The sequence below is a fragment of the Lathyrus oleraceus genome, chromosome 1 (genome assembly GCF_024323335.1).
Source record: "Lathyrus oleraceus cultivar Zhongwan6 chromosome 1, CAAS_Psat_ZW6_1.0, whole genome shotgun sequence".
Taxonomy (NCBI): domain Eukaryota; kingdom Viridiplantae; phylum Streptophyta; class Magnoliopsida; order Fabales; family Fabaceae; genus Lathyrus; species Lathyrus oleraceus.
The window spans coordinates 458,015,659-458,039,745 of record NC_066579.1 but is presented as its reverse complement, the minus strand read 5'-3'; the positions used below and the strand labels follow the sequence as shown (position 1 = coordinate 458,039,745).

The following is a 24,087-nucleotide window of genomic DNA, read 5'->3' as shown; positions in this document are numbered from 1 at the left end:
GTATTGCATATATATTTTTTTATAAATATAAAAATGTGTCCCTAAGAGACATTAATTAATGTTTCTTTAATATTTACTATTTAGATTATCTCACGTTTAAATAAAGGAGTAAAATTTATACGTTGGGACTTCATGTTTTTATTTAATGGATCTTGATATGCAAATACAAAATGGAACACGTCTCTCGACAGTAACATCGTATTATCATGTATATTCTATCATAAAATAATTTCTTTCAAGATTTTTCGAGATGACAAAAAAATATTCTTTTAAGAAAATCTTAATGACCGTATGGTATAAATGTTATAATGTAGGTTCTGGTAACATTACTCTTTTTAACTAGATTTTCAAACCTATCCCCAAAAAAAATGAGATTAAACATACTAACTCAATGGCCACATACAATTTTAACATTCTAAATGAAAATTTCAATTCTTCATCCATTTGTAATCATTTGAACTTAATTTGGTCCCTACAATACATGTCTCTCAACCCTTGTATTTGCATGCATGTACACTTTGTAGCCTTGTGGGGTCAAGTCTAATAAATTTTCACATTACTATCAATTTTGTTGCCAAGCAATAAAACTCATTAAGAATCATGATGTAAGGCTAATTAAGAATAATAGATATATATACATATAAATCCAAAAAGATATATGTCTCCATCATCACACAATCTCTTTAATACCTTTCTTATTCAAGCCAAAGTTTGTCATTGTTGTAAACAGCTGTTTTATCATAAATCTACAAGATTTGATCACTTACGAAACACTAATACAAGTATTTGGCACTAGACAGTTGTTTGAGCAAAAGGTTGAAATCTTTAGAGGTGTAAAAGTTATAAGTATATCTCTTTTTATCTAATAATAGAAATGGAGGAAGCAACTTGCTTCTAAAATTGTAGTGAAGATTCCTTACCATTAATTAAAGGGGCAAGAGATAAAACTACTACATTGTAATATTCTCATTTTCACATTCAAAGACAATTAATTGACGCGTTTTGAAATTATGAAAGCTTTGCTTTATCCCAAAAAAATGAAGTTAAAGAAAACACAGATGTTGTTACTGGTATACAGAAGTTGAAGTGCGTGCGAATGATTGATGAACAAGTTTTTGATAAAATAGAGAAATGACAACCATGCAGAATTGAGTGAGGAAAGAACAAAAGAAAAACAGATCATGTCTCATGCATTGTTACTTGACACGTTTCAAACTTAAGGATGATGCTACTATGGTAATCCGTACAAGGCACATAGAAAAATGTTTAGTGTATCTATTATTAGTAATTTTTCTATACGTACCCTTCACATTTTCTTTGTTTTGTAGCAATATTTAGTTTTTGCTTCTCACATACATTTCTTATTTTGTATATATAAATATATGTGTGTGTTGTGATAGCAGAATACATAACATCAGATATAACCATACTTGAAGTGATGTCTCCCTTTGTTTTTTTGTCTCTCCTATTTTTATTCTTAATTCATGGTTCTAAGGGTCAGCTTCAAATCGGTTTCTACTCAATCACATGTCCTATAGCAGAATCCATTGTCCGTGATGTTGTTAGAGAAGCTGCTCTTTCTGACCCAACCGTGCCTGCTGGTTTGCTTAGGCTCCAATTTCATGACTGCTTTGTTGAAGTATGTGTTTCTGTCTCTTAAGTAGTTACATGTTTTGGTTCTAGGAACATTTTTTGACATGATTTGGATGTTTTTTTTTCAGGGATGTGATGGTTCCATTCTGATTGATAATGTTCCAGAACCAGAAAAAGGTGCATTTGAACATCAAGGTCTTAGAGGGTTTGATGTGATAGAAAAAGCTAAGGCGAAATTGGAAGAATCTTGTCCAGGAGTGGTTTCTTGTGCTGATATTATTGCATTGGCAGCAAGAGAAGCAATTGTCATGGTTCTATCCTACTTCATTATATTTCTCTTTTTGCTCAAGAATTGAATTTTCATCATTGAAATCGTTAACTAGAGACTTTTTAAGTTATTCAAGCATCGTGTTTTTTCTGTAAACAAGTTATTTCTATATCTGCAAAGACTAATCTTTTGAATTAGAACTTTTTTCCAAAAGTTTTAATACCGTCGCATGAATTTTGACACGATGTAGGTAAATGGACCTTCATTCGAAGTTCCTACAGGGAGGAGAGATGGATTTGTTTCCGAAAAATCTCTTGCAGATGATATGCCAGACGTCAGTGATTCAATTGAGCAACTCAAAACCAAGTTTATGAACAAGGGTCTCACAGATAAAGACCTTGTCCTTCTCAGTGGTACTCTCTATCTTTCTCTCCCACTTACAGAGACACAAACACAACACTGAACGTAATCATCTATGTTTGTGTCCGACACACTAACACGTGTCAGACACCAGATACAAACATCAGATACACCTTAAATCAGAAATGTCTACACAGATGAATAGAAATACGAATGTATTTCATGCAAGCATAGTAGACGAGACCATGGTTGTTGAAGTGATATAAGATTATAATATTCCAACAAATCACTACTTAAGATTTTGACAAATTTTCAGGACTCAAGAAATGTTGACATAAGATCTACCACTCTTTGTTTAATGAACATTGTATTATATTATTTGATAGTTTCTGACCATAGTAACTAATGGTTCACTCTTGTGTTAAATTCAGCTGCACATACAATAGGAACCACAGCATGTTTCTTCATGACAAAAAGGCTATACAACTTTTCTACATCTGGTGGTGGATCAGACCCAGCTATTAGTCCAAATTTCCTCCCAGAACTTCAGGAAAAGTGCCCTCAGACGGGACACGAGAACGACCGTTTAGCCATGGACATAACGACTGAAACAAAATTCGACAAGAACATATTGAGAAACATAAGGGAAGGTTTTGCTGTGTTAGAATCTGATGCAAGACTTAACGATGATGCAAGAACAAAGGCTGTGATTGAATCATACTTAGGTCCCTTCACTCCAATATTTGGACCTTCCTTCGAATATGATTTTGTTCAGTCAATTGTTAAAATGGGACAAATTGGTGTCAAGACAGGTTCTGATGGAAACATTAGGCAAGTCTGCTCGAAACTCCATTGATGTTCACATATTAATTATGATGTATAATGAGATTGTAAAAATAAAATAAAAATGGAATGATATTTGCATTCATAATTAGAAGAGTTATAAAGTTGGTGAGGTCACATTTGAAAAAGTCAAAAGATGATATGAAAAATAGCAGATAAATATTTGTCATGCCAAATATAGCAAAGTCCAAGAATATCATAATTAATGAATGCTTTCTAAAAGATAATATATGTATCACTAAATCTCCTATGGCTCCCACGTTTTCATGCTACAAAAATGGATAATGCTTAACTCAGATTGTAATGTTATCCCAATAGAGGAACAGAAGAAAGGAAAGTTGGAACAAAAGACAGATAGAAGAAAAAGCTATCTATCTTTTCACCCCTTTTTTTTCTTTTTTTCTTTTCCTTTTAAAGGTTTACACAAAAACTTTTTTTTTCTTGAACAATAAGTTTCATAGCTAATCATAAAGATTTTGAACTTTTTTTATCAAAATTGAAAGGTAAAAAAAAATAAAAATGCCACCAAGCTCAATCAGAAGAGCCCTTGGGGCAGTAAAGGATCAAACAAGTATAGGACTAGCTAAGGTTGGAAGCAGCACCTCACTTGCTGACCTTGATGTAGCCATTGTGAAGGCGACACGGCACGATGAATATCCGTCAGAAGAGAAATATATAAGGGAGATTTTGAGCCTAACGTGTTACTCGCGGGCGTTTATTAGCGCGTGTGTTAATACGCTTTCGAGGCGTCTCAACAAGACTAAAAGCTGGACGGTTGGTTTGAAAACTCTTATTTTGATTCAAAGGCTTTTGACAGAGGGTGATCCTGCTTATGAGCAAGAGATATTCTTCTCAACTCGACGCGGGACACGTATGCTCAACATGTCTGATTTTCGTGACAGTTTGAAATCTGGTTCTTGGGACTATTCTGCATTCGTGCGCACATATTCGTTATATCTAGATGAGCGGCTTGAGTATAAGATGCAAAATCGGCGTGGAAAGCGTGGCATGTTTGGTATTGATGAAGAAGAGGATGAAAGGGAAAGAGAAAAGGAGAGTGATAAAGACATGGTTGTAAGATCTACACCGGTGCATGACATGAAGTTAGAGCAGATTTTTTCAAAAATGCAGCATTTGCAATTGCTTATAGAACGCTTTTTAGCTTGTCGTCCGACAGGTTTGTGATCACTAGAACATAAGATTTTCCTAACAAAATATATTACTTTTCACTCGATTTTCTTAAAACACATTTTCATGGCTGTCTGTTTTTCAATGCAACAGGGGGAGCAAAGAATCATAGAATTGTTATAGTGGCTCTTTATCCAATTGTGAAGGAGAGTTTTCAATCATATTTTGAGATATCGGAATTACTGAGCATTTTAATCGACCGTTTTCCTGACATGGAAGTCGCCGAATGTGTTAAGGTGTACGACATATTCTGTCGTGTTGGAAAACAGTTTGATGAGCTAGACCTCTTCTATGGATGGTCCAAGAGTATTGGAATTGCTCGCTCTTCTGAGTACCCCGAGATAGAAAAGGTCACACCTAAGAAACTCGAGGTTATGGAAGAGTTTATCAAAGACAAGTCACTCTTAGCACAAAGCCAGAAAGCTAATGCAGAAGAAGAGGAGGTTGAAGAAGCCAAGGAACCTGAAGCCGAACCTGAGCCGGAACCCGAACCGGAAGAAGAAGTGAGTGAAGTCAAGGCACTACCGCCACCACCAGAGGAACCGGTTGAAGAAGTGAAGGAAGAGCCGGTTGAGGTGAAAGAAGAAAAAGTTGTACAAACCGAAGGCGATTTGCTGAACTTAGGAGATGATAGGGTGACAAATGAAGAACATGGGGACAAACTAGCCTTAGCTTTATTTGATGGAGCTGCAGTAACAAGTGAAGGTGCAACAAAAGCACTTCCATGGCACGCATTCGACGAAGGAGGAGCAGATTGGGAAACAGCACTGGTACAATCAACTAGCTACTTGGGGAACCAGAAACCTGCATTAGGTGGAGGGTTTGACACTCTATTATTGGATGGTATGTATAAACAAAGTGAAATGAATGCAGCAATGCAAGGACAAGGTTACGGTGGAAGTGGAAGTGCTAGCAGTGTTGCACTTGGTTCAGCTGGAAGACCTGCAATGTTAGCATTGCCAGCACCAGCATCGTCGGGAACTGGAAATGATTCTACTTCAGGATATGTAGATCCGTTTGCAGCTTCGTTGGCTATTGCACCGCCGTCTTACGTTCAAATGTCGGAGATGGAGAAGAAGCAAAGGTTGTTAGTTGAAGAACAGCTCATATGGCAGCAGTATGAAAAGGATCGTGGGCAAGGACATGCTGCACTGCAAAAACAACAACCTGGTAGCAACAACATGGGAGGGTATCCACAGAACTATGGCAACTATTATCGTTGAGTAGAATAGAATAATTATTCATTAGTTGGCACTATTTTTCCTCATATTGAAGATTAATGTCATACCCACTCTCCTAAGAAAAACTTGTTTTTATTTCTTAACTTATTTGCCACTTTAATTTCAGAAAGTGGTCATTAATCATTCATTAGCAATTCTGTTTTCAACAAAATCATGGTAGAAGTCACTGTATATACAATAAAGCTGTCTGTCTTACTTTAATTATGGCTAATATTATAAAGTCAATAATCCAGTAGAAACTATGTAATTTATTTTAGCTAATTTGGAAAAGTTCAACACAAGAAAATAGTAAAATCATAGCAAAACTAACCTTGCTAAGTTTAAAGATTAGCTAAATTAGATACTCAACTTATAACAGTGGCAATAATGTGCTGTCATCATAATTTGGATTTATGATTTAGAACAGTTTGGCATTATATATGTGAAAGCTCATTTAACAAAATGATGAAAAGACCAAAAATTCAATTCTGATTTACCTCAATTACTTGGATGTAATATGAAAATTCCATTTCAGGTACAACGATATAGGGTGTTTGAAAGGTTAAGCTAACCTTCAAGAGCACACTAGACGGGAAAATAGAGAGAGGGAAGAGGAGAGAAATAAAGACCAGTTTTACATAATAGCTTAAAATAACATGTACATGACACAATCACCTTGATTTATTCCACATTAACACCTCTATTTTCCTGTAACAAAATTTCACACACTACTTTCCAACAAACATGTACAGCTAACAAGTGCAAATGTTGTAAAATCTACAATCTTTTCATACATATGGACTATCTTATGCATGAGCAAATGAGAAAGATGTTTAAAATCATTAAAGCATATCAAGAATGAGAAAACAACAACAGATTGATAGATAACTTGATAATAGCAATAGCTTTCACTAGTCAATAACAATAAGTATTTCAAATAACAAAATATATCTATCAGAAATCAATAATCCAACAAAACATATTCCAACATAGGAAATATAACAATAAAACAGCAAATCCTAATTCTCCATCTAGAAGAGTGATGTTCCTTTTCCTTTCTTGTCTCCACCAATCTCAAAATGCTTGCACCTCTGCATAACAATAAACAGAGCCACATAAATAACCACCAATAACTACAAACAACCATATCAAACGACAAAATAAGATTAAAGCCCCTGTTCTTTATCTCCTTAAACTAAACAAACTAACCTTGATGGCATGTTGAGAGACATGTTTGCATCCCTGGCATTGCAACCTCAGAACAATTTTCTTAGTGGTTTTAGCCTATAATAAATTCAAAACAAAAAAAATCAAATATTTTTACTTGTAATCAACTAAAATAAATCAAATTCACAAAAGTGATACAAATAAAACTAAAAAGAGGTGATGGTGTGATTGTTACCTTCTTGTGGAAGACAGGCTTAGTCTGACCACCATAACCGGACTGTTTCCGATCGTAACGACGTTTCCCTTGAGCGGCGATACTGTCCTTACCCTTCTTGTATTGGGTAACTTTGTGGAGTGTGTGCTTCTTGCATTCCTTGTTCTTGCAGTAGGTCTTCTTGGTCTTCGGAACGTTAACCTACAGATTAACAACAAGCATAAGGTTAAACATTGTAAGGTTATGGAGGAGAAAAGCGACGGAGTTAGGAGTTAAGAGCGGTGGAGAAGGTTTACCATGGTGGCGGCGCGTGGATCGGATCTGGAAGATGAAGTTGTGCGCCGTGAAAATGAAGTTTTGAAGCAATTCGCTGTGTTTTAATGTTTTGGGAATTAGGGTTTCGTGGATGGGCTTTCCATGTAAGAAAATAAAATAAGCCCAATACATAGCCCAGCCCGCTTACATTTTGTAACTTTGGATTTTCTATACACATCTTTTTTATGCACTCCCCTCCTCTTTGGTTTAACATTTTTCCGTAAAATATTTTTTGGAATTTTAAAGGTTACAGGTGGAGTGCCATTTAGAGCATATATATATATATATATATATATATATATATATATATATATATATATATATATATATATATATATATATATATATATATATATATATATATATATATATATATATATATATATATATATATATATATATATATATATATATATATATATATATATATATATATATATATATATATATATATATATATATATATATATATATATATATATATATATATATAGATAGATAGATAGATAGATAGATAGATAGATAGATAGAGAGAGGTAACAATTTCGGGCAGGCTTAAGGCAAAGGTTGTTAGAGGGTTAGGGCACTGTTATCGTTAGGTAATATCAAGAGGAAAGTTTGTTATGAATTCTGACTCTATTAACCTTATGTTAATGATAGTTGGAATTGAAGTGTTAGTTGAATTGTTAGAATGTTGAAGCTATAGTTAGTTATGAGTAATGTTGACAGTTAGAGTTAGTTGGAAGTTAAGAAGAAAGTTAGTGAATTATGAGTTTGTAACTATGTTAGTTTCACTATTGGAAGTGTTATTTGTTTGAATTGGAGGTCGGTTATGAAGTTAGAATTTCGCGACATTTGCATTTCAATGAAACTGGACTGTTAGCATATCTAGTTCTTACGGTTATGGAATTGAATTGGAAAATGTTAGTGAATGGAGTAATTGGTTAGTGTTAGCTTAATTTTCTTTTATTTAAAAGTGTCCTATTGAAATATGTCAATGAACTGCCTTGCAACTATTTGGTGAACTATGAATTATTTTGGATTTGGACATTATTGAGATGAGAGTTAGCTGTTGGAATTATTAGAACTATTGTTAATGAAATGATTTGGTTAGTGTATTGGAACTATAGTTGATGTTTAGTTGACTCTTAGTAAATGTTAAGATGAAATGTTATTGAATTGAAGTTGAACTAATGTTAAAATTAGTTAGTGTAGTTACTTAAGTTGATTAGTGGAGTTAATTGGAACTGCTAGTAAAGAAGTTAATCAAGTGTCAGTGATTTGAAATTGACAATTTGTATAGTAGGTTATATTATGGCCGAATTAGTTGGATTGAGATATGTTAGAAAAGTCATAACAATTTTGGAAAAGAAGTTAGTTATGAGGTTTTAGTCATATTAGCTTGGTATGTTAATGATGTTATAGCATGTTGGGAGGACATGGAATGTCAAATTAGTGAACTTGGAAATGCAGTAGGGTTGCATGGTGAACTGTATGAATTAGTTATGTTATTGGTGATTGAGTCATATGGTAATTGGATTGACTTGTTTCTTGGCTTTTATATGCATGGCATGACTTATTGAATTGTGGCATCATGTTTATGTTTTGCTTGCTGCAGGTAACTAGAGTGACTTGGCATGGTGGTGGAAAGGCTTGATCAAGGCATGGCATGGATTCAAGGTGTGAGTCATATCAAAAATTGTGAAGAATTTGAGGGCTTGAAGACTTGGAGGCTTTGTGAATGAAGAACAAGTGGAATTATGTCTTAGGTTTAGGTAGTTGACTTTGGTCATCTATTTGACCAAAAAGTCAACCCTAGGTCAAAACATGTGATTTTTTATTTTGGATTTCTTTTGTAATTAAATTGATGAATTTGTAATGGAAATGGCCTTTTGAATAGATTTATGTAACTTGTGCTTTAAGAAAGAGGTTTCCTTCCAAAAATGAATCCGAATTTAATCTTGAATGAACCTTGAATTTGAATGAATCCATTTTGATTTATTTGACTTGAAAATCCTTGAATAAAATGAACAACCAAACAAACTAGCCATGTATGACTTTCATAAAGAATCGTCAAACAATAAGGCAACCCTAAAGTTGACCTTTGCTTGACCAAAATCAAACCTGAGAATAGCTTCCAAATATCAATGTCATGACGCAATCTATAGTAACCAAAGACCATAATACAAGACTTAGGGTTCCACGAGACTCTGCTCCAGGAGATGCATATCCCAAGTCAATTGTATCACCAAGATTCCATAGGTTGGATCCCTAGAGAAACCCTAACTCAGTGTTAGACATAAATAACAAGGACCTTTGAATCAATGGTATTTATTATAAAAAATGCAATTATGAATGACCTAGATGACTAGGAGTATGCAGATGAACCCTAGACCAAAAGCCAGATGAAAAGTGAAAAGGAGTATACAAATTTTGGGGTATGACAACAATTACTCATCTTGAACCTCTTCAAGATATCTTGGGCATAATTCTTTTGGCGCAAGAACACTCATTCACCTGCGACTTTGAACTCCTCCCTAAGAAATATGACAGATTCCCTAGTTCGGACACTTCAAACTCTTACATCAACTTCGAATTGACTTTTCTTATCTTTGCTTCATTTGCACCTGTAATCAATAAGTCATCTACATACAGGCATACAATGATTTGACTGACCCTGTCTGCATCATTGATATACACTCCATGTTCACATACACACTTCGTGAAACCTGCTTCGATCAGGAAGCTATCTATTCTCTTAAATCTATAGAGAGCTTTCCTAAATCTATATACCTTTGACTCTTACCATTTGATTTAGGATTTTGGAGGTTGACTGACATAGACTTCTTCTTTCAGAGGTCCATTCAAAAATGTTGATTTTACATCCAACTGATATATATTCCATCTTCTGTATGTTGTTGTTGGCACAACAATTGTCTCCAACCTTGCAAAAGGTGCATAGACTTCGTCGAAATCAATACCAGGTTTTTGTAGAAAACCTCTCACCACTAATCTTGCCTCATGCTTGCCAATTTCACCGTTCAACCTTCATCCCAGCTTGTAAACCCACTTCACATTAATTGCTTCTTTCTTGACTCTTCGACAAGCTCTCAGGTCTTGTTCTTCTTGATTTCCCTAAGTTCTTATTCCATGGCTGCTAACCAATTCAAATCATGCATGGCCTGATCCAAATTGATTGGTTCTGCTTCAACCATCATCACCACTTCTTGTCACCATCTGCATCCACTATTTGATTTGGAAATATCTCATATCTAGATATCCCTGTCGACTCAGTTCTTGCTCTAGTTATTCTTCTAACATTTTGCTCAGGTGGTTCTTCATTTCGATCGGTCGGGAATTTAGTTTTCTGGTCTTCATCAAGCAAAATTATGATTATTTCGTGCTCCCTTCAAATTGACCTTTGACTCTAATCACACCCTTTGCTTTCATCCACTAAAACATCTCGGTTGATCATAATTTTATCATCATTTGGTGAATACAACTTATATGCACCATTCGAATGATAACCTGTGAGCACCATAGCCTGACTTCGATCATCTAGTTTCTTCCTTAATTGTTCAGGTACATGCCTGGAGCACATTGATCCAGATACTTTAAGATGACTAACATTCAACTTCACACTTGTCCAAGCCTCATAAGAAGTCATCTCGATCATCTTCTTGGTTGGACATCTATTTAGAATGTACACTATCTTCGATTTCACCCTAAAATCTCTTTTGCATATCTATAGCTTTCAACATGCTCCTGGTCATGTTTAATATAGTTTGATTCTTCCTCTCAACTATGCCATTATGCCGAGGTGTATAGGCTTTAATGACCTCATGCTTTATACCTTCATCTTTGCATAATCTAGCAAATCTTGGAGAGGTGTATTCACCACCACCATCAATTCTCAGTTTCTTCAACTTGCATCTACTTTGCCTATCGACATGCAATTTGAACTTCTTGAACTGTATTAATACCCCACTCTTCCTTTCAATAAGATAAATCCACATATCTCTAGTGAATTCATCTATGAAGGTTAGGAAATAATAGTTACCTCAATTCGACCTTACTTCAAAAGGTCCACACACATTAGAGTGAACTAATTCTAGTTTTTTCTTCGACCATATAGGCAAGTCATGTTTGAATGTTTTCATAGACTACTTTTCTTTGCAATATTCCTCACACAGTTGACTTGGTTCCTTCACCAGAGGTAGACCATACACCATCTTTTTCTGGTTGAGCACACCTAAACTTCTAAAGTTTAGATGTCCGTACCTGTGATGTCATAGCCATTTACTGTCTTCTTCTACAGTTGAAGATAGACATTTGTGATCAACCGTGTTGATCTCTACTTTGAAGGTCATGTTGTTTGCCAATGGTGCCTTCAGAATCAACCTTTTATCACTATGTTACACCTTCAACTGATTCTTTTCTAGCTTCATGTTATACCATTTGGAAAATAATTAACATACACTTATCAAGTTACTTGTCATAAAAGGTAGATATAACACATCAATGACGTTGAATTTTCGACCATCATTTATGACAACATATATATCTCATTTTCCACCATATGTGTTGTGCTTTCCATCTGCAAACTGTATCACTTTCTCAATTGATTCATCTAGCTTGGTGAACCAGTTTTTATTTCCAGTCATATGGTTATTGCATCCTGAATCCATGTACCACATGTTGGTTTGCTCAGTGTTCGACTGAGTGTTGGTCATGAGTAGCACATCCTCTAAATCACTATCTTTAGCATGTGCATACTGTATTTCATTGCTATCTTTTGTTTGTGCTCCCTTCTTTCTTCGACTGTCTCGAGCATAGTGGTCAAATCTTTGACAGTTGTAACACTGCACCTCTTTCATGTCAATTGTCTTCCCTTAATACTTGTTGCCCAGTCTTTTTAATCGAATTGGAAAAATTCTTTGAATTCTTGCTTGACTTCTCATCATTAGCAAAATTCTTTCCATACTTCGCCTTCTCTTTCCCATATTTTTTTATGAATCTTGCTTGTAGTGACTGTTCAACCACCTTCTCCCTTTTCGAGTTTCTCTATTTCAGCCTCATCTCATGAGCCTCTAATGAAGCTTGAAGTTCTTCTAACTTCATCTCAATTAGGTTCTTTGACTCTTCAATTGACACTACAATATAATCAAAATTTGCAGTCAGCGATTTCAACACTTTCTCAATCTTTTGCAAATCACTGATTGAGTCACCACACAATTTCATCTGATTTGTTAACAGTACCACATGTGAAAAGCATTTAGAGACTTGTTCATCTTCCTTCACCCGAGACATCTCAAATTGCTTTCTCAACGTCTGCAACTTCACCCTTTTTAGCTTTTCATCTCTGTCGTACAAGCTCTTCAACTTGTCCCACATTCCTTTGGTTGTTTCTTCTTTAGTTGTCTTCTCGAACACATTAGGATCCACACACTGGTGAATCAAGAACATAACTTTTCCATCTTTCTTTCTTCCTTCCTTTTGAAACTTTCTGAACATCGTTTGCATTCTCTTCCAACGCACGTACTCCAATGTTCACAATTTCAACCACATCTTAAAATCTGAAGATGACTTTCATCTGCGCAACCCACCATTCATAGTTCCTCCCTTTTAAAACTAGTAGATTCGCTGGAATTTTCCTTGATGTTATTGTTCCGTTTGCCATTACAAATTCTCTCAGAATCTCAACCCAAACTCCTTGATACCAATTTTTTGAAACAAAAGGGTTTCCAACAAAGATGAGAGAAAAGAGATAAAAACTAAATTGTAAAAGAGATAATATTATTGAATGAAGTTGTTAGGTTGTACATTAATACAATGTCTCTGTATAGACAACTAAAGCTCATACCTAAAACTATACAAATTGACCCAAGCCCAAAACATACACAATGCAAAGTACAAAACTACAACTTACATTTTGACATAACAACTATATGTTATATTTGACTCAGTCGAATACAGTTGACTCCTACACCTCAACTAGCTACTTTGACATAGTCGTATGCTAGCTTTCGACATAATATCGAATTACAACTTCTAACAACAATAAGATTGCTAATTGTCATATCAAACAAGAAAGTTTGTCCTTTGTTCAATTGGATGCTAAATCAAAACTCTTATTAGGGACATTTGAAGAAGAAGTTTATATATCCCAACCACCTGATTTTGAAAAGAAAGTCATGAAACACATGACGTGTAGATTGAACAAGGCATTATATGTCTTGAAGCTAGCACATAGAGTGTCGTGGCTCGAAAAATAATCTACAGCGCTCGCATGCTCGAGATGGTAACATAGTTGCCATCGAACTTTATTTATTCCAAAAGAAAAATGAAAATATTGACAAAACCCTTAAAAGAAAAAGAAAATGGTGGTCGCAACCAAATTCGGGTTCGGGAGTCGAGTATCCGAGGATAAGGTATTAGCACCCCTCACATCCGTTGTACTCAACGAGAACCATTTATTTAGATTTGTGAATAGAACATTGGCTTAATGATATTTGTTTTCTTCTAATTATTGAAAGTTTAACAAGAAAAGGAAAATGTCGCAAAAAAGATTTTTATCAGGGTGCTTGATAAAGTTGTGGGTCTTACTCCTACGTATCCTCATGTGCGGTGAGGAATTCAAAGTTATGTAGTTCTTTATAGAAAACCACATATTTGTTGGTTGATTTTAATGAACAAATATTTAGGTCGCGTTCTACTGGTTAAATGTTGCTTGTATGCTCACAATTAGAGGCTTTAAGCGTTTGTTTGTGTCGTGGTAGAACGGGATAAACAATGTTCGTTTATGAAAAGGGTTTACGATCGCTCGGTGGTGAGAAAAAATAGTTTGATTGATTGGAATTTATCTTTGAGTGGACAACGAACGCTCGGATGGTCGAGCTATACGACTCGCATCCGAAAAGAGTGGTATACGCCATAGTGTTTCCTTTTTCAACCAATTAATTGTGAAAAGGGTTAGATATAATTAGGATTTTTTGAATGGAAGACAAATACTCGAATGGTCGAGCTATATGAATTGTATCCAAGTATTCACAGAAGAAAGAGGTATACACTCAATCATTCCTTTTTCATCCGATTTACTATGAAAGTGAATCAGTTAGGATTTGATTATGAATAGGTTCAAGATGAATCAAGTTAAAAACTTTTAAGCGGATGACAGATGCTTGAATGGTCGAACCATACGGCTGGTATCCAAAAACACTGTGGAGTCTAGCATCTTCTTCTGTACCCAATCCATTTATTAGCAGTTGATGGAAACTTGTTTTTGATTTGGAAAAGAAAGGTCTCCTAGGTGAGATTTTTTATTACAATCTTCATGTCTACTTAATTTGCATCCTTACTAGTCTTAATCTGCTTTAGTGGAGGGTTAGACAATGTAAAAGGAATATTTTTGTGAGGATTGTCTTCGTCTCCAATTTTCACTTATGTTTTTAGAGTGTGTAATTACCACAACTTTTCCAGATTTTTCCATTCATTCTGATATCATCGAATGAGAATAAAAAAGTTTAAAGATAATGGGACATATCCGCCATCAATAACCGACGCTGTCATGATTCAAAATAAATTAAAAATACAGAATTACACATTACAAAATATTAACAATTTTTCTAAGTTAGTCCACACGATCTCAGTTGTTAAGACAGATTCCTCGTGGAGACACCCAATCTCATCCCCATAGTAACCAAAGTCTCCAGTGATCTGGCGCTATTTGATAGAAGGTCTTCATCAATTGCAATTGAATCCTGCATAGCACAGCAACAAAAGTAAGAGGGAAAATAAGAGTCACTAAATAGATTTCAAACATGAAACGACAAGAAATAATTAACCGAAAGATAAAAGATGGGCAGTAAAACGATTATAATACCAACCTTTTCAAAAACACAAATTACAGTGCTTCCACCAAAAGAGAAATGTCCAAACTGTCAATTAAAGCAGACATATGCCAATTAGAAACAAGAACACAATGAAGAAAATTGGAAAAACAGTAATTTACTGTAATTGGCCGGATTCCAAACCTCGTCTCCCTTCTTGACATAGTCGCCATGTGTCTTTGTGAAAGTAATGCTACCAACCATTGTAGCTCCTATTGCAACAAATGCCACCTGAACACAAATCATAGGTAACTTATAGGGTGTTCTGTAAAAAACAATTTCAGTAGGATAGCATTATAAACTCGCATCAAAAGCAAATTAATTGCAATCACAAACCTTTCCAAAATCTACTGTTTCAATTATTGAAACAACTCGCTTATTCTCTGTGAAGACATTACAGTACTTGCTATTTACAGCAATGGGATTGACCTAAGAGAAATAGAACAAATCAGAAAAAGTTGCAAGTATAGTTAATACACAATGACAGAAAATAGACACTGTAAATAAAATATCATTTTCCCAGTTATTAATTCACATACGGTAAACAGGCATCCAGGGATATTAACAAACTGCTCAACAATTCCTGACACTGGCGAATGGAAACGGTGATAATCCTGCAATAAATAAACATTCAAATCAAAATTTGCAATCAAAAGAACACAAAATTAAAGTGGCAATGAAAGAAAGCAACAAACACCTGTGGTGCCAGACGGAAAATCACAAGTGTTCCATCAACAAAAGCACTGGAACACAATTCTTTCCCCAGAAGGCCTTGAACTGAAAACTTTCGACCCTGAAAGCAACAAATAGCAATTCAAAAAGAATTTCATTTTGAGTACATAAATGAATATAAAAGATTTAATAATAAAGAGAAAGGAGATATCCCATTATATATGATAACATAGTTTGTACGGTACGAGATACATCATTTATGAAAAACATATGAATACATCAATAAAAAACAATAGTTTTTTTATGTATTGTAACATGAGAGAACTAAATTTTTCAATTCACAACAAAACATCACAATAAAAATTTAAAAAGTAAAAAATTGTATCAAGTTACAATAACAAAGAAACTAAAATACTTAAATAATACAATATTAATATATGAGAAAACCTGAATTTCATTCGAAACCAAATAATTAGAAAAAAAGGAAGCATCACTACTACTACTGGATATGTACCCGGTAAGAGTAGCTCACTATTTCAGAAGTACTAGTGCTTCATACTAGTCACACTCACATCACATAAAACAGTTGGATATTTTTATCATTAAAAGTTGTTCAAGCAACTAAATCGTTTCATTTAAGGAAAAATGAACCGGATTATAATCCCATAAAAGCAAAAACCAATCCCTACTCCACACCTCTGTCTTAACTTACAGGCAAGTCATGCAGGTTCAAATTGAATGAGAAAAATCATAACTTAATCGCATTTATGACTTATTTTTTTGCTAAATTCTAACAGAATAGAAAAACACTCATTGCCAACTTTTAGTTCTGACTGATAAATATGTCTTACTCTTTAGTGCATATTCTCAAATGACACACATTTATCTAAATATTAAAAAGGAAAATGAATTCGTGAGACAAGAAACCTTCCACATGCAAGAGATGTAAAAGAAATACCTTAATCCAAAATCTTGTACTATCATCAACTGATTTAAATGCCATTAGACGACAATCGGCCGCACATACAGCAGTGTTGTCATGTTCAGCAGAAGCAATTGGTCTTGAACCAGGCTTTAACTCTCTAATGAAAAATTCATTGAATGTCTGCCCGGAGAGTTATTCAAGATAGGTGTCATAAACAAGATAATACTACCATAATGAAGTATAGATGAGTTTCAGTATGATCATTGGTTAGATTTTGTTCATTTTCATTCCAACTTCTTGTTCAAACAAAATATATGTAGCAAGCTCAATAAAAAACAAATTCTTAGTTCTTCGTAGAGATCAGTGAGTAAAGCAGGAGAATTTGAGGGTCCCACAAAAACACATTGAAAATGGCTAAAAGGCGAAATAAAAAAAACAACTGAAGTAGAATATAATAGTAAATAAAAACATACTGTAGCCGGAATGAAAGTTGTTAGTAAGAAGAACGTTTTTATTTAACTAGAATGAAGAATGAAGATAACAGATTATTTTTCAAGCATAGACAGCGACTAAATGAAATATGTTGTTACATAAGCATCGCCTAGCTAAGAAACACAGGAGCGGAGTTGATGTTTTTCTGAAAATATTTCACATGAAATAATATTTACTAAGTTAAATCATGAGACCATTACTAAATTAATTCATAAGACCATATGCATATGATACAACATTATTTTAATTTTTAAGCATGATCAAATCGAACCAGAAAACCATCTTAAATAACTAATAGGATAAAAAAGTGTGTTCAGAAGCAATTGTGCATCAATAACATAAAAATTCAAACTGCAGTTTTAGCCCACCTTAAAGTGTTCCAGTGGATACTTGACTTCAGCCAAATTGATTTGACCCTACAAAACAATATTCACTTTATAAGATGGATGTGATTATAGGCTGCCAAGTCCAGCACATAAAGAGCTAGGTGAAGAATGGAAGAAAAAAAATAGCATCCTATTATGCGTTAAAACTGTTTCAACAGACACGGGCGCCAGCACACACACTCACACCACAATATAGTGCAATTTTTTAATAGTTGTTGTACGCACACATATATATTGCACTGTATATGATTTTCATTTCATATCGTATTGTCAATTGTGGCGTTTAATGGGATGACCGATCTATTTGATCATTTTTTGGACAAATTACGTATAATAATTATAAATATATATTTAATGTAAAATTAAGCAAATAACTCAACTCATAAAATGTTCATAAATCAAAGCACACATGACTCTTGAAGTGCATAAACAAGGAAGGTTAAGGTTGAGTCTCAACTCAAATTTGATTGAAAAACCCAAACTTATCCTTAAAACATTGTAAATTTAAGGAGTAATTTCAGTTTTTTAGGGGGGGAAAGGATAGCGGGCTAGGAACTGCTCTGCTCCGCTATCCCGCTATTTACTCTATAGTGGCCGCTATAGTGTTCTGCCCCACTATGGCTCTTCCCATAGCGGCCGGCCTCCACTGCGCTCTGTTATAGCGGGATAGCGCCGCTATTGACTACTCTGAATTGTGCTGTACAATGCCATTAGATGCTTGTCCTCTAACACTTCATATAATGGTTATGGTAAGAGTGACTCTTCCAGTTTGCTAGTAATAGATGTCGGCATGGACATTGTCTTGTGGTTGAGGGACAGTAATACTTGCTGTTCTTAACTTGAGAATGCTGAATGTTGAATGAAAGCAATATCCTTTAATTTTAAAATACATAAAGCAATTGTAAAAGAAAAGATAGCCCATTTGTGAAAGTGAAACAAAGCAGTTGCTAAGGATGTCCATTAAGCACACATAGACTGTGTATTTTGTATTTAAAAAGGAAGAAGGATATATTATTAGATGAGATGGCTAAAATGCACATGACAAGCAAAACTCCAAAAGAAACGACAGCACAGAAACAAGGGGCACCACATATAACATACCCAAGAATTGCATTGTTCTGCAACTTGTCAAAATCAAATTATGCTACCCACAAAGAACTAAAATAAACATCATCATACCTTATAAGATTCAATAAATTTCGGTATATCAGCAGCCGATTCAAGTGAATCCATTTTTGCTCCCTGCTTTTCAGAAATGCTTTGCAGCAGCTCCTTCACCCCTGCATACCAAAGGTTCGCCAAAGTAAGGCAAATGACTAACTCAACACCGATGGAAAAGTTTATTCAAATTCAATCTGAATCTCATATTGACGTCAAATCCCATGTAACAGAAGGATGAAATATGATAAATCATTTTTTTAAACTGATATATTTCGTTATAATTAGTAATCTACTAAAAAACACAAAATCGGGTAAGAAATGTCAGCAAGATCTAATATCTGCACAGCATGTTTCAACCAGATTTTTTTTTGTAACAACACATCAGCAGGACTGTAGCACAAGGGCCATGACAAAGAGCAGTGACTTGTGAAGTTACATATGCATTTAGCCTACAATTTCTTTCAACTATTAGGAGAAAGAAATAAAAAATCCACATACCTATGTCCATTAGACCAAGACCTATTTTTGACTGATAAATAGCCCTCATTGACAAAACAATCTTTTTGTCAATTAATTCTTCGACAAGCCTCTGAGACTTCCGATCATACACCTGAACCAAAAGTAAGATGAAGTAAATAAATAACACGTTGCGTTGAAAGGTGCAGAGATACAAATATGGAATAAAAATATCAGTATTTAGTCTGGCATTTCTAATTTCCTCAAATTATCTTTAAGGATATTTCTAGTTCTTTACTTTGATGAAGTTGTTAAACCAATACAATTTGAATTCTCGAAACTTTAAAAAAGGTAAGCACAAGAAATGTTGATACTTATAATCCACATGAAAAGGGTGGCGCGCCATGATTGATTTATGTTCTTGGTAGCCTTCTTTTAATTATGGTGAATATTCGTAAACTCAGTTATCAGTGTTGGATAGAAGGAATTTCAGAGAGGTTCTGATCATCCTGATATAACTTGAAACATACATTCACGTATGATGCATGATATGAATATCTTAAGATTTTTAAATAAAATAAAGAAAGAGGAAATTGGTATGGAAAGAAATATGGTATACCAGAATATGGGAAGAACTTGATCCAGATCGAATACCGACATCATAGGATGAGAAATGGGCCCATTCACTCAACTTGAAGAACCAGCTATATAAACCAAAAAGTAAACATTTGATCTTTATTATCTCATGATATTAAAACCATAAATACATAACCGCAGTATATGCCACTAAAATACTGTTGTATAACCCATTAGGTAAAAAAAGATCATGTTCTCCAGTCTTTTAAGGCTTAAATGAGTAGCAACTTGCAAATATTGTACCCATATGAAGCTTGCTTATCTGTCAAGAATCCTCCAGCCATCACCTGGTTTCCCGTCCCTTCGTCGAAACAAAGAGTTAAGTGGATCATGCTGTTCAACGGATCAGAAATCTGAAGAACCTCACCACAAACAGGGCAGCAATTCAACAGTGGCTCCCTGCTACACCAGAAGTTAGATAACCATATAAGAATAAAAAATGTAAACAAACATGACTTGGAAAATTTATAATAAGCAGTAATATCTCTACTGCTAGCAAAAGGCAACAACATGCATACAAAACCAAAGCTTTTAGTCTCTTGTATTTTAGATGGATCATTTACTTTTCTTGTTGAAAAGCAAGAAGAGAAGCCAGTTCATCCATGCTCACAGCATCATCTCCATTCTTGTCAGCTGCTTTGAACAGCTCCTCTTTCTATTGAAAAAGAATTGTATTGCTGAAGCAGTATAATTTGTATATACAAAACTAGATATTATATTGTAAAATCATTTTATGATTTATAAGGCAAAGATTCATTATTTGAACTTTAAGCCCCGGACCTTTTGTAGTGAAGATTTGGACTTTGATAATATGACCAAAATAGCTAGTTTCCATTGTTCAAATTTGAGGTTCTAAATTCTTGCATTCAGATTTTATTAGTTTATATAGGCCATAATAACTGAAATTAATAGATAAATTTTTAAATATCAAAGTCCAAATCCATATCCAGGTACAGAAGAACACTGATGATAATTTAGCAAGAAAACAATCCAAAAACAAAAAAGTAACAGTCTTGTATAATGTGTAAAATAGTTTGAACCTTGCTGGTTGCTAATTGATTGCCAAAAGCATCAATCAGGTCAGAAAATTCAGAAAACGAAAGCATCCCATCTTCATTGTAGTCCTGCATAAAGCATAAATTATCTAGTTGATATTAAATGGTGCTGAATAAGATCAAGGATTTCAAATGGTCTTCTATGCATTCAACTTATATAGACTTCTTTTCAAGCTCGAAGACCCTCCAATAGAGAAAGGGAACATCATGAATAAATTGACATTGTTATCTATTAATATTTACCGATGGTAGCAATTTCCGTAACATATCGCAAATATGTGTCAATATCAAAACAGTCTAAGCAACAATCCATGGTGCAATTTTGGTTTAACACCAATATCCTAATACAGAGGGATGAGACGATATATCACCACTTCTTGTGCTACCCTCATAAATCTTAGGTTTAAGCTCACAACAAACACGAGTTATCAGAAAGTAGAGGAAGATGAAACTTACCACGATGGATAAAATGCGTCTAACAAAGCCTTTTTCTGTTTCAATTGGATCCTGTTAATTTTCACTTATAATTGTTAGAAAATTTTATCTTACCTTAACAACAACAAAAATTGTATTGTATTAGTATACCACATACCTCAACAGAGCATGAAATGGAGATATTACCAACCACTTTTCCAGGGACCGATGGATCTAAAACGTTGAATATTTCAATGTCAGAATCAGAATCCTGCACCATCATATCATTCATAATGAAAGTGTGTAAAATGATAATGCTGAAAGGACACAGGAGAAGCTGATAAATTAACAAGTCTAACATCCGTAATTTCTAAAAAAGGAAGAAAAAAAAGTTTCCTTACCTTGGTCAGAAACTCAAGCAGATCAATCTCCAAGTATCCAACAAGAGTATTGCTGGACAGTTTGTTGGTCTACATGAGAAAAAAAAAACAAATTAGATGTAAAACAATGCTATAAAGCAATAAACTGGAATTAAAGCTATTTTCATTTGGTATAGTCGGTTAACTATATTTATCAAACAATGCTATAAAGCTCAGTCCCGATTCATATCTAAAGATGTATCATTTAACTCAGAGTGGTTCTCATCCATTTTATTCATTGTTTTCCTTGATCTTCTCTATCTTAGGCTAACAAAAGTGATGTCCTCACTCCCCTCCCAATTACAACCCCCACCCCGAAAGAAAAACATATGCTTACTACAGGGTAATGCATATAATCAATGAAAAGGTAATGCTGTTAATTCTTATAGCACACCTCAAAGATAGAAACTCTTGCAATATGAGGCCCGTTCTGTTCCAATAAAAGTTTCTTTTCCTGCAGAAGAAAATATCAGTCACACAAAAGAAACACTATCTTATTCAGCAGATCATTCGCTCCTATATGACAGAGACAAGAAAATAAAGAAGATCTAATTACCCCTTGTAGCATTAGAACATGCAATCTATGTTCACATACACATGTTAAGTGCCATGTGGATTTTAAATGTTACAATTCCATTGCACATGAATTAACAATTATTTATGGAAGTAAAAAGAAAATGAGACATTTGAAAAGTACACCAACATTTTGAATAAGCAAACCAAACTATCAATGCAACTACCAAACTAACACTAAATAATCAAAAAGCAATGCTATTTGGACACACTTTTGTAGAGCCAATGTATAAAAATTGAAAACCGTACTCCAACTATACGAAAATCCAGCGTACGAAGTCATCATTTGTATCCACAAATCATTTCTCATAATAAGGCATTACTTTTTGGGACCATATATCTATAAATTTTCATTATAAAAAACTGTCAATAGTTTAGATAAGAGTACTCACAGAATTCCAAACCGGTTTATCTGTACTGCATCACCAGCAATAATAATGAAAAAAACGAAATCAATTCACGAGAATGAGAGCAACAACTAAAATGAAAGAAACATTCATACAGTACATAATTGGAATAATAATAAAGTGATGATGATGAATTGAAGTGTTGTTAACTAACTTTTGAGAACACTTGGTACGAAAAGTTTGTTCTCCAAGTGAAAGGCACGCGATCCATTTGTCCTTGAACTGCATCTCCGCCTGCATTACAAACAAAACAGTGATCAATCAGTGATTCTAATTGACTGAAAATGAACGGCGAGAGTGAGGGGAATTACGCGGAGGAGGGCGAAGAGAGCGATTCCGGTGAAATTGTTGGCGGAGAGGAGTTTTTGAGTGGAGGAATGAGCGCTAGTATCAGAAACAGTTTTGCGGCGGAAGTGAAGACGGTGTTTGAATCGATCAAGACGCGATCCTTTTCCCTCCGATTCCGACGACGACGACAATTTGGAGTGTTCGTGACCCATCCTCTCAGTTTCTCACTGTTTCAGTTACAATTAGTTGAAATGAAATTCACTTTAAATGATAGGGTGTTGTTTTTTTTACTATTTTTCCAGCGAAGGAGTGTTGGTGTTATTATTCGCAGTAGAATAGAATAGAATACAATATTTCAGAGTAGCCAAAAGAATTGTACCAAGATTGAATTGCAAGTACTTATAGGAATATGAAGTTATTCTATTTTTCCAATGAAAAAACAATAATTGATGAGCAATGTAAATGTATTTAAAATGGCATGGATGAGAGAACTGTTATGAAAGTTGAGACAAAAAAAGAAAAAGAAAAAGCATAGTCAATAAAAATGAGCAGGTTTGACTTGACCCTTAGGTCGACGAAGCAGGCACCAAGGCCTTCTTTTTACACGTATTTTGGATTTAACAATGATGAGAGTAATATTGACAACCAAAATTCTATCCAGGCTAACAAGAATAAGTCTTGAAGAAAATTGAGCAGCAAGAAAAGGAAAGCCTTGGAAGAAGTTCTATCTTTTTTTGAAAGGCAAAGAAAGTTTTGTTAAAAACTCAATCTAGCAGCATAAGAAATGCTGCAGAAAAGGCTCCAATGTTAAAAAATAAAAATAAAAAGAGAACCACAATAGTCTTAAGACAGGAATTAAAAGAAGGAAAAGATGATTATTCTCCAAAACAAACAATAGCCAACAACACGAGATTTCTCCCTATCACCGCAATTAAAACACCTAATGTGTATGAAAAAATAACATTTTCTTTACGAAATCACTTCACTCATTTCTTACATTTATGGTATTCAAACGATTTTTTTAAAGTTCTGAAACGATACCGGAAATTTCTAAACACTATTGAAATTTTTTAAAAATAGAATGATTTTTTATAGTAAAAGTCAAAAATTCTGAGATTTTGCATAGGAATCTCCAAAATCTCCGAT

The 24,087-nt window shown here is 34.3% G+C and overlaps 5 protein-coding genes across 7 annotated transcripts; 2 read left to right on the top strand and 3 right to left on the bottom strand.

Moving 5' to 3' along the window:
- Positions 1–1,349: 1,349 nt before the first annotated feature.
- Positions 1,350–3,152, top strand: LOC127084990 (peroxidase 43). The gene is made up of 4 exons (XM_051025549.1): positions 1,350–1,639; positions 1,722–1,904; positions 2,112–2,274; positions 2,653–3,152. Exons 1-4 carry the CDS (start codon positions 1,439–1,441, stop codon positions 3,075–3,077), a joined length of 972 nt encoding a protein of 323 aa, XP_050881506.1. The 5' UTR covers positions 1,350–1,438; the 3' UTR covers positions 3,078–3,152.
- Positions 3,153–3,284: 132 nt separating this feature from the next.
- On the top strand, positions 3,285–5,488 carry LOC127084984 (putative clathrin assembly protein At1g03050). Its single transcript, XM_051025534.1, has 2 exons — positions 3,285–4,241; positions 4,346–5,488. The coding sequence occupies exons 1-2, from the start codon at positions 3,584–3,586 to the stop codon at positions 5,473–5,475; spliced, it is 1,788 nt and encodes a 595-aa protein (XP_050881491.1). The 5' UTR covers positions 3,285–3,583; the 3' UTR covers positions 5,476–5,488.
- Positions 5,489–6,331: 843 nt separating this feature from the next.
- Positions 6,332–7,316, bottom strand: LOC127084979 (60S ribosomal protein L44). Its single transcript, XM_051025524.1, has 4 exons — positions 7,150–7,316; positions 6,875–7,054; positions 6,682–6,756; positions 6,332–6,563 (listed from the first exon to the last, which is right to left on the bottom strand). Exons 1-4 carry the CDS (start codon positions 7,150–7,152, stop codon positions 6,504–6,506), a joined length of 318 nt encoding a protein of 105 aa, XP_050881481.1. The 5' UTR covers positions 7,153–7,316; the 3' UTR covers positions 6,332–6,503.
- A 4,916-nt stretch (positions 7,317–12,232) lies between these two features.
- Positions 12,233–12,682, bottom strand: LOC127115308 (uncharacterized). The gene has a single exon (XM_051046887.1). It carries the CDS (start codon positions 12,680–12,682, stop codon positions 12,233–12,235), a length of 450 nt encoding a protein of 149 aa, XP_050902844.1.
- Positions 12,683–14,629: 1,947 nt separating this feature from the next.
- LOC127084957 (phosphatidylserine decarboxylase proenzyme 2) lies at positions 14,630–23,387 on the bottom strand. 3 transcript variants are annotated; one of them, XM_051025497.1, is made up of 21 exons: positions 22,965–23,387; positions 22,808–22,887; positions 22,639–22,663; positions 22,068–22,127; positions 21,656–21,724; positions 21,433–21,525; positions 21,297–21,347; positions 20,826–20,909; positions 20,349–20,440; positions 20,029–20,187; positions 19,769–19,853; positions 19,192–19,303; positions 18,712–18,812; positions 17,515–17,562; positions 16,688–16,834; positions 15,755–15,850; positions 15,597–15,671; positions 15,394–15,486; positions 15,202–15,288; positions 15,055–15,105; positions 14,630–14,928 (listed from the first exon to the last, which is right to left on the bottom strand). In XM_051025497.1, the coding sequence occupies exons 1-21, from the start codon at positions 23,151–23,153 to the stop codon at positions 14,821–14,823; spliced, it is 1,905 nt and encodes a 634-aa protein (XP_050881454.1). In that variant the 5' UTR covers positions 23,154–23,387; the 3' UTR covers positions 14,630–14,820. The 3 variants fall into 3 exon arrangements, with proteins under 3 accessions (XP_050881454.1, XP_050881462.1, XP_050881470.1); XM_051025505.1 differs by having other exon boundaries at positions 20,029–20,184; positions 22,965–23,386; XM_051025513.1 differs by lacking the exon at positions 22,639–22,663 and having other exon boundaries at positions 22,965–23,194.
- Positions 23,388–24,087: the final 700 nt, after the last annotated feature.